The sequence below is a fragment of the Takifugu flavidus genome, chromosome 7, assembly GCF_003711565.1.
Source record: "Takifugu flavidus isolate HTHZ2018 chromosome 7, ASM371156v2, whole genome shotgun sequence".
Taxonomy (NCBI): domain Eukaryota; kingdom Metazoa; phylum Chordata; class Actinopteri; order Tetraodontiformes; family Tetraodontidae; genus Takifugu; species Takifugu flavidus.
In genome coordinates, this window is record NC_079526.1 from 14206639 (window position 1) to 14222657 (window position 16019).

A 16019-nucleotide genomic window follows, 5' to 3' on the forward strand; every position below is an offset into this window, starting at 1 on the left:
TGACAGCGAAGGTAAACTCTTTTCTCCAGGCATTCCTTTCAAGGCTCTAAGAAAACAGGCTACAAAATATAAGGCTACAAAAAAATGTAGCTCAATCATGAAATGATGGTATTTAGAGCACCTGAGTTTAATCAGGAGACAATTTTGGAATTACAAATTTGGAGTTTGTAATTGCATAAAGAAAATCCCAAGAGCAGCATAGATATAGCGTCTAATGTAGGGGCTGTGAGCACTCAGGTCTTGGCTCAACCCAGCCATAAACATTGGAATCAAAGGTTGCCTGGCTCTGGCTTGACTAGCAGCACATCTAAAGCATTCATGTTATGTTATATTCACTCATCATCATCCAGGCAGTTCATGCTTCTCGCCCTAAAACCAGATTTTTCCAACGTGTCCAATTTCTGCACCTTTTAAAGTAAAGTGTAAATTCTGTCCTTCATTTTTATGCTGTCCAGAAGAGTCTTTTTAGAGGCGTTCCAGCTACAGATTCCAATGCACTATTCATCCTCATAAAAAATTCAAAGTTATAGACTTGAGGTGTCAGAACATTTTGATCATATAGAGTGTAGAGCAAATACTGCAACCTGAAAGTCATCTCTGGCCATTTTCTATGAAGCAAAACATCAGATTATATTTAAATGTTGTCTGTGTAAACAGGAAAATAAGTTAGTGAGGAGAAGCTATTTAGAAAAGCCATCTTTTAAAAAAAGACTTAACAGGTGGTAGGAGTACGCAGAATCTGGCTGTACATCTGAAATAGACTTTTATGTCAAAAAAAGGAAAATAAAGAGATTGAAAACATATTTTTTAAAAGACAGTCTGGATAAATTTCACCTCCTCTCTCCTTTTTATATCCCTCTTCCCTCCGCTCTGCACTTAGTTGGTAGTTGCACTTGTACCAGCTAGTTTAGGAGTAAAGGTTGTGTTTTATTGGAACGGTGGCTTAAATGTGTCTCCCTCTGTAAATCAGTGAAAAGTGTCTGAGGCAAATAAAATGTTAAATTTAATATAAATGGATGGGATTTCAAAATTTGTTAAGATTTTTTCACCACATTCTTGCTTGCCTGTGAAGGTTCTTCTCAACACCTGCCAAACAGCGGTGTGTGTCTGTCTGATACAAGGATCTTTTTGGAACTTTTAAGGGGAAAAATTTTGACAGATTTCTTTTCTTCCTGTCTGTCTTCGTGTCTTTCTCTTCATGCCTCTCAGGTGCTCTCCCAGCCACTGCGAACATGGCGGTAGATGTGCGCAGTCATGGAGCACCTTCTACTGTAATTGCTCCGACAGTGGCTACCGAGGAGCCACCTGCCATAGCTGTAAGCAGCCGTCAGCTGGGTTTTAAACCCGATGGTGGAATGGTGTGAAATGGGGTGTGAGTGAAGTCACCCACCCTTTAATGAATTCAACGTGTTGTCTGTCGCAGCAATATATGAGCAGTCATGTGAGGCGTACAAACACAGAGGTAACACATCAGGACTTTATTACGTCGATGTGGACGGCAGCGGCCCTATAAACCCCCAGCTCGTCTATTGTAACATGACAGGTAGGACACCAGGATTTGCACACTTTGCCTTTTTTCTTAGTGTGATTAACCTTTTTAAAAGAGAAAACATTTAAGAAAACTATAAACCTCACTTCCTCTGGCCTTTTCTCCAACTCAGAGGACAGGACATGGATGGTGATCCAGCACAATAACACAGAGCTGACCACCGTGCGTATGTCTCCTGAGACAAAACGACACTTTATCCACTTCAACTACACGTCTGGAGAGCAGCAGCTGGCGGCCATCATCAGCCAGTCGGACCGCTGTGAACAAGAACTGTCCCACCGCTGCAGAAAATCACGCCTCTTCAACACGCAAGGCAAGACGAAGCGTCTGGAACCCTCTTTTAACTCAGACTTCTGAGTGTATTACGGGACGTTCTTGTCATTCTACCAGATGAAGGAAGCAGCATTATAATGCAATGCTAATGCATGTTGGTTGACACAAATGATTAGCTGCGGTCCCAGAACGGAGAGCGGTTTGGAATTGGGCCTGAAGTGGCTGATGCTTTTTGTTTTGTCTCCTAGTTCATTGTGGGTAATGGTGTGTGAGGAACAAAGACATTTGGCTTAGCCTGGGTGGAGAGTCAGGCACAGAACATCACAGTGTCGCTAAAAAAGGGTCACGTGTAGTAAGTGGCAACCAAAACTGATTTGTAAAGCGGGCTTGTCTCACTCAGAGGGACCCATCTAGAGCAAGAGAACAGAGGTGTAAATTGCTTTGGATTGATTCATTCAATTTAATAGCTAATTAAAACAATTGCTTTTTGTGCATTCTCTCCTCAATCACCTCGCTGAGGCACTCTAAAGTTTCCATCGCTTCATTCGAGTAAATAATACATTTTTACTAAACGTCAGTGGGCACTTATCCAAAACGGTGATGTCTGTCTTCTTGTCTTTTGAAGATAGTGGCTTACATTTCAAGGGCTCTTGCTCTTGAGCGGTTTGTGTTGACCTACCGTGTAAGACACCGCACGTCAAAGCCCACTTGTCAGAAAAGTTACATGAAAGAGAAAATCATTTGTGTTCTAAGTTTTAAGTGTTCATTCCGACATGATTGCATGGGTGTAATTATTCAGACTGAAGAGGAGCGTTTGAAAATGCCAAATTAAGGACAAATTGGTTCATTTGTGTGACTGCGTGCCCAAAGAGGATTCATGTGGTGTGTGTTTTCCAGAGGGTGCACCGTTCAGCTGGTGGGTGGGAGGCCCAGCTCCAGGTCAGGTCCAGCATTTCTGGGGTGGGGCTCAGCCTGGAAGCCATCAGTGCGCTTGTGGCCTGCAGCAAAACTGTTTGGATTCCAATCACTTCTGTAACTGTGATGCCGACTATGATCAATGGTACAGAACTCTATTATTTAAAAATGTTTCCCCTTAAAGTCTTTAATTCAAATAGTTCCTTAAGTTAATCTCGGAGTTGTCTGAAAACCTCAGCGGGATTGATTTGCTTATTGGTCTTCATCCAGACTATAAGCATATTTATATTTAGGTCAACTTGTAAACAGTACAGCCAGTCTACATTGCCAAAGGTCCTTTTTATTATCTCTCCACCTAAATCTGTGACTCCTACTCGAGTTTTATATAGATTTTCTCCTGTCAACACTGTCATTAGATTCATCAGTGGTCCGCCTACAAGGATTTACTAATTTCCTAGCAACCAGGCTTTCTGTTAAAAACTGAAACATAGCAGTGTGACAAATGTTCCCATGAATGACTCAGCCTACGTTTCATCAAAAAGAAGATTCCATAAGACGTTAGCTGTGCAGCACGTTGCAGTGAAATGCTTCATTTGCTTTTTAACTTCCACCAGATTGGTCGAGGAAAAAACACATTGCTTCTTTCTTTAGTTTGAATTCAGGTGTGTTTAAGTGCTGCTCCTGTTTTAACTAAATCATATGCCCCCTCAAACTTGTGATTTTTCTTCTCCCTTTCTTCTTCTTTTCACTTTAATCTCCCTCTTATCCTTGACCCTTCATCATGTCTTGCATTTTACGCTTGTTCTGTACCTTCCCATGCCTCACCACCCGTCTTCTTTTAATCTTTAATCCTTGTCCTCTTATCTTTCTGTCTGTGCTTATTTATCATTTCCTTCCTTTGTTCCACTTCTCCCCCTCCTTCTCTTTTTCCTGACTTTATTCCTTCTTCTTCTTACACCTATCCCCCTTGGTTCCTCCCTTTTCTTCATTTTTATACACCCTTTTTCATTTTCTCCAGGACTGATGACTCGGGTTTGGTCACTCATAAGGAGACCCTCCCAGTCAGGTCCTTAGTGCTGGGTGACATCCACAGGATGGGCTCAGAGGTTGCCTACAAGGTGGGACCCCTTCGTTGCCATGGAGACAGTAAGTCCATAGGCATGCAAATAGTCAGTATGCATCTGATGTATGCTGTGAAAGAAGTAACATAAAAAAGTAAAAAAAAGAACAAGCCCTGTTCCAGCCAAATATTCCCTTAAGCCATTAAGTTGCGTGGCTTTTTCCATTACTGCAGTCTGCCACTAGAGGGTGCTTAAGTGCCTTGGTCTTAAAAGTCACTTATCTATTAATTGTCAGTGGGCTTATTCTGATTGTATACACACTGACACTTGGAAAATGGGATACTTCAATTTGTAACCTAATAATTACTATAACAAATAATTTAAATAAAATTCCCTCACATTTCACATATTGATGTAAGTGATGTGTTTTTCCTAAATTGGATCTAATTCTGCTTTCTGATTTATGAGTGGAAATAAACTAAATAAAGGGAAATAAAATAAATAAAAGGGAAAATTGAATGCCTTTCTTGGATAATTAGCTGGGCCTTTGTTTCATTTGTTCACAACAAAATTTTAATTATACAGCCTCTGTAATGACTTTTTTTTTTTTTAAATGTTTGTCCTGCGTAGTAGTTGTAGTTTTATAAAAAAGGAAATAAAAAGACACAATGAAGGATTCTAGAAGTTCAAAAGGCATTTGTTCATTCTAGAAAGCTTCTGGAATGCAGCATTTTTTGACAAGGAGACATCTTATCTTCACTTCCCCACCTTCCACGGTGAGCTGAATGCTGACATCTCGTTCCTGTTTAAAACTACCTCTTCCTCTGGGGTCTTCGTGGAAAATCTGGGCATCAAGGACTTCATCCGAATTGAACTCAGATGTAAGTAGAAGCTAATTAGCATTCCGCTGTTTGATCAGTATTGTCAACTCAGATGTGGTTCTAAAGTGTTGAAGACTGCACACCAATGAAAACCATCAAGCCCCGCTTTCATGGTACATATTTTGTTTGTTTCATATCCATATTTTCTTATTTTAATATTTGCACATTTACGGTATCCGTGAATGGAGAGAAATTGTTCAGTGTTCACCTTAAACCTGAAAACAGAAACTCATTCAGGGTTCAGTATGTAAATTACAGAAGTGTGATGTGGAAAATGGAAAATGAAATTGCTGTGAGTCAGGAGACAGTGTCTCCCTATGGAATATACAATATACACTCATTTGGATTATTCAATGAAGGAGATACATGTACCTGAAAAGGTTATTTTCTTTTAAATTTTATAGCATACAGGAATCAGAGCTCTTGTCCACTTCATAGAATAGCTGGAACATTTCTATCTGCAGTGAATGACAAACAGGCATTATGGTGATTTTCTTAAGAGCATAATTCCAACTCTCCATTATTTGTTTACTATGTTGATGTACCCAGGATTAGACTGCATGCATGTTCATTCTTGTAGATCAACTAGTTTTAAATCTGCATTATTAAATTAGTTGCCTAACAAATTCAGACTTTAAATCTTGAATTTTCTTTCTTTAATTAATTCTTGAATTATTTATTGCAACAATGTCAGAAAATGAAGCGGAGTATACTTTGGGGTACGCCAGCTTGTGATTAAAGGCCTCTGGCGCTGTCTATCCTGACTCCACAGAGACAAAACATTGGCCTTCCTAACACTCTACATCCTCACGTCTGTCTTACAAAACCATTACAGGTGAAAACAAACTGCGGAATTAAAGAGATATGCAGGAATCTTCCTCTCTATTTGCATTTGGAAACCTTGAGTGAATCTATTTTTATTGTTCGAAAGAAAGACTAAGTCATTAGCAGTCATTATTCAGCCAGACTTCAGAACCATCCCACGTCTCTGGCGAGTCATCCAGTCATGGCCTTTGTTTGTTTGTTTGTTTGTTTGTTTGTTGTCAACGTTATTGTACATACAGGCCCACTTGTTACCTGTGAACAGACTCATGTCACTGTTCTTATTTGAGTTTGCTGCACAGAGTAACAAGTACAGAACTGCCTGACTAGATTTGGAATTTGAGTTTATTCCCAGTGGGACACAACATTTAATATGCATATATGTTAAAGGAAGTCACATACATTGGTTAGCAAATATATTAGACCACCTGCCCTAAAGAAAAGCCTGAAAACACAAAGGAGCTGGCTAAACTTTAAGGTGTTTTTCAGCAGCGTGTGGAACCCCACAGTGTTGGCAAACTCCTCACGCTGGCTGTGGGTCTAATTATGGGTTGGTGCTGGAAAATACATTTAAGCTTACTGCAAAATGACAAAATGGAAATCAAGTCCAACTCGTCCTTTGTGTTCATTTTTAACAGGTCTAAGTTTTCAGTATTCCATCACTTTGAAGTTTGCTCGTTGTTAGCTCACGTTCCCTCCTTACGAGGACGTGGCGCTCCACGCGTGGAGCCAGAGCGACAACAGTTCTATTTATTCAAACGGGATGATTTAGAAACTTCCAGAAACGCTGACTGATTGCTGGATGCAGTTCATTAAACTCATTCAGATCATTAAGACACTGATGGAAGTGAAGCTGACATGTTTCCTTATTTTAGTAGAAACTTTTTTGTCCTCTGAAAATAAACTCAAATCCTGCGTGGCTGAAGGTGTCAACCTCATTACTCAAGATGAACCATTTTCTCTTTGTGCAAAGTCAGAAGTGTGACATCTTTAGGAGTGACTTTAGGGATTTGTGACGTCTCACAGTCAACACTGTTATCTCGCAGGGTCAGGAAGGGACGGCTAATCAGAGTTCAGGGGGACAGACTCGTCTACATTTGAGAGTGTTTATCATGAATGTTGTTTTGCTAGCAAGTTCTTTCACTCTTATGCGAGTTGCAACTGTTCTGTTGTTCTTCTTTAGCCTCCTCGGAGGTGGTCTTCTCTTTTGATGTGGGGAACGGGCCTCTGGAGGTGAGCGTGGAAACAAACGTCCCCCTGAATGACAACCGGTGGCACAGTGTGCAGGCTGAGCGGAACATTAAAGAGGCTTCGCTACGTGTCGACGAGTACCCTGCCGCCACGCAGCAGGCCCCCACTGATGGACACATTCATTTGCAGCTCAACAGTCAATTATTCATAGGTAAGAACCAGGACAAGGACTTGAATGTCGTCCAAATGTCAGAATTTTACGGCTGGTGTCATAATTGTGATTTCTTTTTTCCAGCTCAGTCAAGACAGGGTTATGGTAGTTAGAATTAAGACTAATACGTTTATAATACTGACTTTGCCTGAACAGAAGTTTCAATGGCATTGTAAATGTTTAAGAAGGCAAAAGTTCAATCTGTACTTATGAAGACTCCCAGAGGAGGATCCAGAAGATCTGTCATTTCGTTTTATACACTATTTGCTAATCCATTAAATAACCTTTTTTCAATATTAGTTTCTCAAGATGCAACGAAAAATCCCTGCTGTTTTTTTTTTCCAACTCAGTTTTAATGAACTTTATTAGAGTGTTTTAGACTGAATACTTGGTGAGCTACACAATGAACATGCTTGCGGACAACTCTTTTCCCCTTTAATTATTAAATCAAAAGGATGTTAATTTGAATTTCATACTCTCGTGCTGGTATTTTATAATAGAGAGGGCGGCTCAAAATTTAAAAAAAAAAATCCTTCTGACACTGAGTAACACCTAGACAATTCCCATTTGGGAGGGAAATTCACAACGACATAAATTAATATGCGCATGCATGTGAAATTAGAAGCCACCAGCTTGGACCTGCAACATAACTAATTTTGCAGAGAACAGACTGTAGCACCCAAATGAGGTTATATCGTGGTATTATAGTGATAATTGCCTGGTGAAAATTGACTGTTAGCTGAAGAAATGAATATCAGACAGCAGGTGGCTCATCAGCCATTCAGTTAACCATCAGTGACTCCAAACCCTGCAGGGCTGCTCAGCCTTAACAACATGTGGTTGTCACTTGTGATTTACTGCGATACTTGTAGCTTGATTGGAATTTTCTTATGTTTCAAAAACCCGGCTTATGGAATTCCAAATTCAATAGAAAAAAATGCAGGTGTTCGATATGCAATCAGAAAAAACACCAAGTCAAAACCTTTAGAATTTGATTTTAAGACAATCATCAGTTCATCAATCAATGTTGGACAAGTATCCCACATGACACAGATCAAGTTAAATAAATAGTTAAATATCTTAAATATTATACATTGATGGTTTGGACAATGCAGCATAAATGGGAATTTTTCTTTTAGTATTTTCTAAAACCAAATGTAAAATCCAAAAGCTTAATGGTAACTTCTATTATTATTATTACGTTTGTGTTCTAATAATTGATTTGATTTAATAAAATGATTTTTTAATTTTATTTTTATAAGTGAGGGGCATGAAAGAGTAATGCTGTGTTTGGTTTGGGTGACTGTTTGTAGGAGGAACTGCATCCAGGCAAAAAGGCTTCCTGGGATGCATCCGTTCTCTGCAGCTCAATGGTGTCACGCTGGACCTGGAGGAGCGAGCGAAGATCACCCCAGGCGTGCGGCCTGGCTGCCCGGGCCACTGCAGCAGCTACGGTTCCCTCTGTCAGAACAACGGTCAATGTGTGGAGAAACCCAGTGGCTTTTCCTGCCGCTGTGCCCAGTCAGCCTACATCGGGACTTTCTGTGATGAAGGTACATATTCTATAGGCAGTTCATGCTAGTAAATATGCTGGAAAAAGTTTTCCATGCTAGTAAATATGCTGGAAAAAGTTTTCCATGCTAGTAAATATGCTGGAAAAAGTTTTCCATGCTAGTAAATATGCTGTAAAAGTTTTCCATTTGTAAAATGGTAACTTCTCTAGACAACACGCACAACACTTCAGACTGATCATTTTCATTTGAAGCTCTGATACATTTAAAATTAGTCTGGCTTGGCTCATTAAGTAATTCACCCTCATAATTGCCTTGAAAATTCAATTTTCTTGTGCATAATTTAGCATGGAACATTTAATAAGTTTGTGTCTCAGACTCTGCAAAATTCTCAATCGTTTCCTGATTTGAAGTGATCCATGTAAATTTTAAGGACATGAGAAATAGCTGAAGTGTGTTTTAAATGTATTTATTTCCAGTAATCTTTAAGAAGGAAAGTGGGCAATAACGGGCTCCTGCAACAGGTGGTTCCTTTTAAGCCCTCTTCGATATAACCCATCTGAGAAGGGTTATAGAAGAAGTTAGCAGCTGTTTCTATACATATAACATGAAAATTTTAGCTTAACACTTTGAGTCCAAGCATTTTTATCATATTTGGTATAACAGTCTGGAATAAAATCCATAACTTCCTAATTCTCAGAGGTAGCAGCCAACTTTGAGTCAAGCACGTCCATCACGTACAACCTGAAGGAGCCTTCTGAAGTTGGTCAGAACCACAGTGTCTCACCGTTCTCCATCTACTCTGATGTGACACTGAGAGGAGAAAACATCTCCCTGAGCTTCAGGACCAGCCAGAGTCCTGCTCTGCTGCTCTACGTCAACTCTTACTTCAGGGAGTATTTGGCCCTGCTCATTAATGATTATGGTGAGTTTGCTGAAGTAACTTGCTTTTTTTTTTGGGTTCTCCCTACCAAGCTCACATTTGCCTTATGATGCCTTCTGTATAATATCATTTGAATAGTTCTCCTGCAGAGTTTTGGGTTAAAAGACAATATTTGTTGCAGTTATCATTAAATGATAATTTTGTTGTCACCAGGGTTCCTTCCCGCTTTTGTGCTCTCCAATATGATTATTTTATTCAGATTTTCATCACTCATCTCCCTGCAGACAGTTCTCCAGCTGGCAAGCAGGCAATTCATCACTCCTGTGCAAGAATATAGGATTTTGTTACTACTGGTGTCTGCGTCATACAAGTAGAATTACCTGTTAATGAAAAGAGGGGGAAAAAAACACCTGAAAAACTTGTAAATGAATAATTTTTAAGAAATCTTTGGTAATTCAAGTTATACTTGATTAGCGATACATATTTTTTTGCTGACAGAATCAAATGAGGACCAGTAGACTTGTATTTGTTGTTAGGGTCTACCCTAACCATGAAAGTATAGAATGAAACTCCAAACAGGTTTCTTTGGATGCTTCACGCAGGTTCTTCAGAGGATTCTCTGTATTAAAGCCGTAAACTGCAGTAAAAGCAGTCACATCTCCTGCACACAGATACTTCCTGCAAGCCTCTGCACGCAGGTTTTTTATGATCAAGACCTGCTGCTTTGTTAGAATTGCCCCTGATTCGCTTTTCTTAGAGGGAAAAGTTGTGTGAGCATTGGAAAAAAAAATAGGAACAAGTCTCTAAAGTAAATTAAAAGTCTGGATTATTGAAATGCAAACTAGCTGCTCTGTACAATAACATTTGTTCTATGTCAGGCTGTGAGAACTGGAGACCTATTTTATATATTATTAACAAACACATACAGTTCCTTTTTAAAAAGGATTGTATACATTATCCGTTAGAGTCAATGGCAGCACATCTTTTATATCTTTTTTTTTCTGTTTGCAAAGATGAGCTGGAAGTGAGGTACAAGCTGCACAGCAGCAAAGATGTGGAGGTGCTGTGGAGCCGAGTGTCAAACGTGGCTGATGGACTTCTCCACTCAGTGAGCATCAGGAGGTTGGAAAACACCGTTTCTGTTCAGGTAAAGAAAAAATGAAAAAATATAAAAATCACAGCACTGTGACACACAGGCCATCTTCAAAAGAGACTTGCATTGCAGACATGGCCACGTTGTTCCGTTTTCCATACACAGCTGAAAGGTGGCTGCTGGACTAGAGATATACTGTAGCTGTAGAGCAAAAGTAGAAGCGAGGCAGGGCTCGTTATTCAGGAAGACTGTTGAGAAACACCCAAATCATAGCGTTGAAGAGGCTTTAATGTGACACTTCCCACTGCTGTTAGCACCGGCTGGGCTTCAGTAACTGTTGCCCTTTTCTTCAAAAGCAGCGAGGATTATTTTCTTTGGCAGAACACCTTTCGCAGTCATTCCAGAATCATGGAGAGTAATATATGTTCCTGCTTTTTTCCCTGTTTTGATTGTGCATTGGCTGATGTGCTCCCCCGGTGCTGTAAACAATTTTTTCATTTTCAGCTATGGATTGCTTTGTGAAAGCACAGAGGAATCCAATTTTCTCTTTCCATGGTGACATGGCATACATTCCACCTTTGTTTTAAGACTTTATGCAGGAATTTCAGTTTCAGCTAGAATGATACTCAGGTTTTGGTTTCAAATGTGGCCCAAACCTTTGACAAATTTTCATATGAATGAGAATTAAATGAAAAATGCCACTGATCCTCAGGAATAAAGCTGGAACCAATCTATGCGATTTCATTCACAGATATCAACTATGATTTCCTTCCATACATGCAAGACATCACACTTGTTTGAAAAGCCATTTCTTCTGCCCCAGTTTAGATGGAACAGAATGATGAGCTTGAAGAGAGTAGTGCAATTCCTCCTTTTCAACTGTGGCAGACAGTACTTTATCAGGATCTGACATGCCACTCATTACCTCTCGGTTTGTCATTTGTTCAAAAGGATCTTGCAAAGAAAGGTTATAAAGTCATATATTTTCAGGTATTCATAAACTGCCTCCTCCTAATCTATCAGTAGCTATTAAAAAGACTTTACCAAAGGAAAATATCCTGACTGATTGGATGGGCCCATGTTGCCTTTTTTTTTAAGTCTTTCAGAGGGTTCTTTGGCAGCTCTGAGCATCATAATCATCAAAAAATGTTAACTTACCAAAGGGAACAGGTAAAAGGTGCTCCTGCCTTTACTGTCTGATTGCCTTAAATTAGCCTTCCATGTCTAATTACTTGCCTCAGCATTTAATGTCCCCTGCCAAGCAACCCAGCACCTTTGCTTGAAACCTGATATTTTAATTTTACTGCCTCTTTCGCTTCTTGCATGTCTGTTTTTTCAGATTGATGGGGAAGTCAGAGAGCACTTCAATTTGACCTCCGATATGGAATTCAACAGTGTCAAATCGCTTTTCATAGGAAGAGTACAGGGTAAGTGGTGGCCTTTCATCAGAAATCTGCAGTCTAAAGACCTGCCGCGATGCTTTATAAACACCATTTAATGTAAACTGCAGTAATGTGGGAATAAGAACATTTTTCTATTGAGAATAATATCACTACAGCTTTTAAAAATTAGTAAAGCTTGTCAACCATGCCAATTAATCCTTGTAGAATCAGTGTAGCTGTATGGATGGACAAAGTAGTATAAACAATGAGTTATACATTTTATTGAGAGCTGTAAGTGTGTAAGGCTTCCAATTTAATGCTCATCATTGTGGAAATGGTCTTTTACTTTGTATGGTAATGAGGAGAGATTTAAGAGGACAAATTATTAGAAGATTGGAGTCGGTACCCTACTATTCAGCATAACAACCATGTTTCTGCTGCTGGGTGTCTCATTCCTGACGGATATTTTAATCTCCATTCCTTTAACTGCTTTTTTCCCTACTGCACTATCAGAGAAGCAGAGAGCGAGAGAAAATAGTTTAGAAAAAAAGAGACAGGAACATGCAGTGAATATACAATTCATTAATCTGTATGATGGATGGGTTTCAATAAACTGGCTTCATGCGGTCAGGGCCAAAAAGTGTCCCCCGATGATCATTTTATGTCTTATTTACATTTATTTAACTTGGACACTGTTTTTTCTGGGGAAAATCCAAATACAGCTCATGCTCAATACCAAGCAACACAAGGCACAGATGTACGCTGAGATGCTGTTGTTGTCATTGGCCCTTCCATCTTTTGCTTTCAGTTCATGTATCCGCTGACCCAACTTATGTTAGTATGTGACCCAGTCTTTTTTCTGCTGAGCCAGAGGACCTGTGCACTCATATCAATATCACAGAGACGGCAAGGTGGTTGCTACACTGTCATTCCCTGCCAGAGCTGTCATCCATCAGCCTAACTAATGGACTCCGAGAAGCTCAGAGAAAGGGGATAATGATGGAAGCGGATCGGTGAAGTAGTGGCACGAGGGTGGTGGAGGTGGAAGGGCAGCAGTTGCGTAACAGTTCTCTGTCCGTGGATGTAAGGGCAGTGCTGCCTATGTGGGGTTTGCGGGACTGTGGTATAAACCATTTCCCCACATGCACATGCTTTTGTATCTTATTTCATTCATCTTGCACTGATCAGGTTCACACATGTTCTGCCTTATGTATGTAATTCCTAGTCAAGTTAATTGCTGCGGCTCAGAATAGCCTTTGTTTTACATTATCTCAGTCAAATCCTGGTCAATAACACTGATAAATGGATGAGTGGATATAAATGACTGGCAGGGATACGAAATGAAATCAAACAGCACCATGAGAGCAACCCCTTTTTCTCTCTGCAACATGCATAATCAGGTTGTTCTACACAAGCTTCTGGGAAAATCACTCAATGTTTTGGCCCACTGAGGGTCTGCACTCTTATAATTGAACTTGATGCATGGAACAGTTCTGATGTACTGTGTGTGTGTGTGTGTGTGGGGGGGGGGGGGGGGGGGCAGTGAGCAACAGTATTTTGAAGCTGATATGATGGTGGATGGGTAACAGTTGGAGTTCTTGAAGAAGGGGGGAGGTGGATGATGTGAAGAAGGTGGAAATAGGCAGTCCCGGTGACGGGACTGATGTGAGGCTGCAGCGAGAGGGTGTAGTCGAAGATGACACCCAGCCTCTTGACCAGGAGAGACTTGATGGACAGACAGAAGTTGTGGGATTTGGACAGGATGGGTTTGGTGCCAATCAATATAATCTCGGGTTTATTGCTGATTCGCTTTAGGGAGTTAAGTGAAAACCAGATTGGAATATGACTTTCTGTGATGATGAACTGAGATAGCGCCTATCATTCTGCACATAAACATTCAGTTTTAATACCTGCGTGTCGGGTGGAGATAGCAGTGGCCTGCGCACACCACCCTACATTCTAGTTTTCTAGAAATAAACTCCTTAAAAACACTGAAGCAAATGGAAATATTCTTGCAGGTTTATTCTTGGCTGCATTATCAAAGAAAGGATATTATAATCATTAGAAACGCATAACACCACTTATCCTCAACACCTCGTCTTCTGAGATAAATGTTCAGTGCTGAGTTATATAGGTGTAAATTGAACTTGCTGATTAGAACGCCATCTGTGTTTCTTTCTATTGTTAGAATCTGAGCTGGATGCAGACTTGGTAGAACTGGCCTCTCTTGGGTTCACTGGCTGTCTGTCAGGTGTTCGCTTTAACTCCATCACTCCTGTGAAAGCTGCTCTGCTGCACCCCGACAGCCTGGTTAGTGTCTCTGGCCCATTGGCCCAGTCCAGCTGTGGCTCATCCTCTCCCGTCAGTCCCACTGCGGAGGAGACCATAAACTCCTTATCAGGTGAGGAGCAGGCTCTTACTTGTATTCTTTGTCTCCCCACAACAAATCTGTGTGTTCAGTTTTTTGTCAGAGCTGTTCATTAAACATCTTTTTTGGCTCATTACCCCCTCGAGTGAACACACGAGGTGAAATGGCGTTACAACGGTTAGACAGCAGTGGAAAACTGGATTTTTTCACAATTCAAAGAATTTTTTCCCTTTTGGATGTTTGGACTTTTTTTTTTCTCTCCTTACAGACCAACCTGATCCAGTGGATCCTGGACAACCTTTAGTCAATACCATCAGGACTGATTCAGCTCTAATTGGAGGTAAGCCCATCCAACAGTTGGCTTGTTAATCACAGAAAAAGATTTTTTTTTTTGACATTTTAAACCAAACAAACAACAGGTGGTGGGAGGATAGAATCATTTTGGTTATAGGTCAGAATTTCCCCTGTAGTCATCTGTGAGGATTTTTTTTTTCACAATGTAATGCAAAGCCATGATCTAAATAGAACACACTTTACTTAATAGAAGTAATCTGAAAATATTTCGACAGTAGATAAAAACTGGGCAAACCCGCTACCTGCTTATCAAATTACAACCATGAGCAACTGATTTATAGCATTTTCACTTTGATGTTATATTAGGGTTCCGTGCCTATAATGGACTGATAATAAAACAGTGGTTTTCTGTGTTTAAGGCGTGATCGCCATTGTGATTTTTGTCATCGTGGGAGCTCTGGCACTGATGGCCAGATTCATCTGCAGCAGGAAAGAGACATATAGAAACCAGGAAGTCAAAGCAGCTCATTCTGAAGACGTTCACGAGTTCCCCTTCAGCAGCCACGCTGACCTCCAAAACTCACCCTCGGAAAACCGAAAGGAACATTTCATTTAGCAGGGGACCTGAAGTCCCTGAGCAGAAAATGATCGCTTTGAGCTCGGTCAATAACACAGACGTGTAAATTGAAATGTTTCTTTATTCCCCCCCATTATTTTAAAGGTATTTTTAAGAAGTCATTTCTGTGCTTGTCAAAAACATTTCGTCATATTGAAACAATAAAAAAAAATACCAGAAAACATGCAGGATACTGCATAGCAAAGCTGAAGCTAAGACTTTTTAATTTATAAATATATTATTCTAATTTTTTCTACAAAGACAATGGAATGAAATGCAGAATGTTTGTCAGCGTGAGACTTTGATTTCACTGAAGGACTTAGATCAGCGGTAGCACAGAGCAACATCAACTAGTCTGTACATAAGAACACAAATTAAAGCACTAAACTTCTACATTTTGTCTTTGAGTTCAAAAAGTGGCAGTGTTTTATATTACATGGTGGTTTTATTTGTGGAAAAAAATAAAAGCTTCACTTTTGTCACTTCCTGTTAGCTGTGTGTCTCTAAAAATGATTCAGAAAGATTTGTACACTGACGATCAATGACGAGGAGGTGCTTGGCTAAAAGCCTTTCAGGAGTTAATTGTGATGGTAATAAGCATCCCAGGTGAACCCGCAGTGACGCCTCTGAGAAACCAAGTGGTACACTTTAAAATGGTGCCTGTTTTGCCTGTTGTTCCGTCTTACAGTGTCATCAACAAGTTTGAGCTTTTCATAATTTTACTGCTATTCAATAAAATACCAGTTTGAATTTTCCTAAGTAATCCTTCTCTCAAACAGGAACAGATGAGCAACCAATGACGATTACGTTGAAGAAAACACATGAAACTGTATTCAATAACCTTTGATTCGTCTTAAAATATATCTCAGCTTAAAGATGTGGAACAAGCAGTTTCAAAACACTGCAGCTCAGATTTGAATGGGGATTTGGATGAAATCTGAGGAATTCTGAATAAAAGTAAGAGGAATG

At 40.0% G+C, this 16019-nt stretch overlaps 1 protein-coding gene across 2 annotated transcripts in view; it reads left to right on the top strand.

Moving 5' to 3' along the window:
* The window catches only part of LOC130529341 (contactin-associated protein-like 5), a 47044-nt gene extending 31512 nt beyond the window's left edge, over window positions 1–15532 (top strand). For both annotated transcript variants that reach the window (XM_057039466.1, XM_057039465.1), the window contains exons 11-24: window positions 1210–1316; window positions 1424–1543; window positions 1662–1862; window positions 2720–2882; window positions 3756–3883; window positions 4509–4679; window positions 6685–6903; window positions 8217–8456; window positions 9115–9339; window positions 10311–10444; window positions 11730–11817; window positions 13961–14173; window positions 14409–14480; window positions 14854–15532. In XM_057039466.1, coding sequence (XP_056895446.1) covers window positions 1210–1316; window positions 1424–1543; window positions 1662–1862; window positions 2720–2882; window positions 3756–3883; window positions 4509–4679; window positions 6685–6903; window positions 8217–8456; window positions 9115–9339; window positions 10311–10444; window positions 11730–11817; window positions 13961–14173; window positions 14409–14480; window positions 14854–15050 — 2278 coding nt within the window. In that variant the 3' untranslated portion in view covers window positions 15051–15532. The remainder of the gene's footprint in view (window positions 1–1209; window positions 1317–1423; window positions 1544–1661; window positions 1863–2719; window positions 2883–3755; window positions 3884–4508; window positions 4680–6684; window positions 6904–8216; window positions 8457–9114; window positions 9340–10310; window positions 10445–11729; window positions 11818–13960; window positions 14174–14408; window positions 14481–14853) is intronic.
* Window positions 15533–16019: the final 487 nt, after the last annotated feature.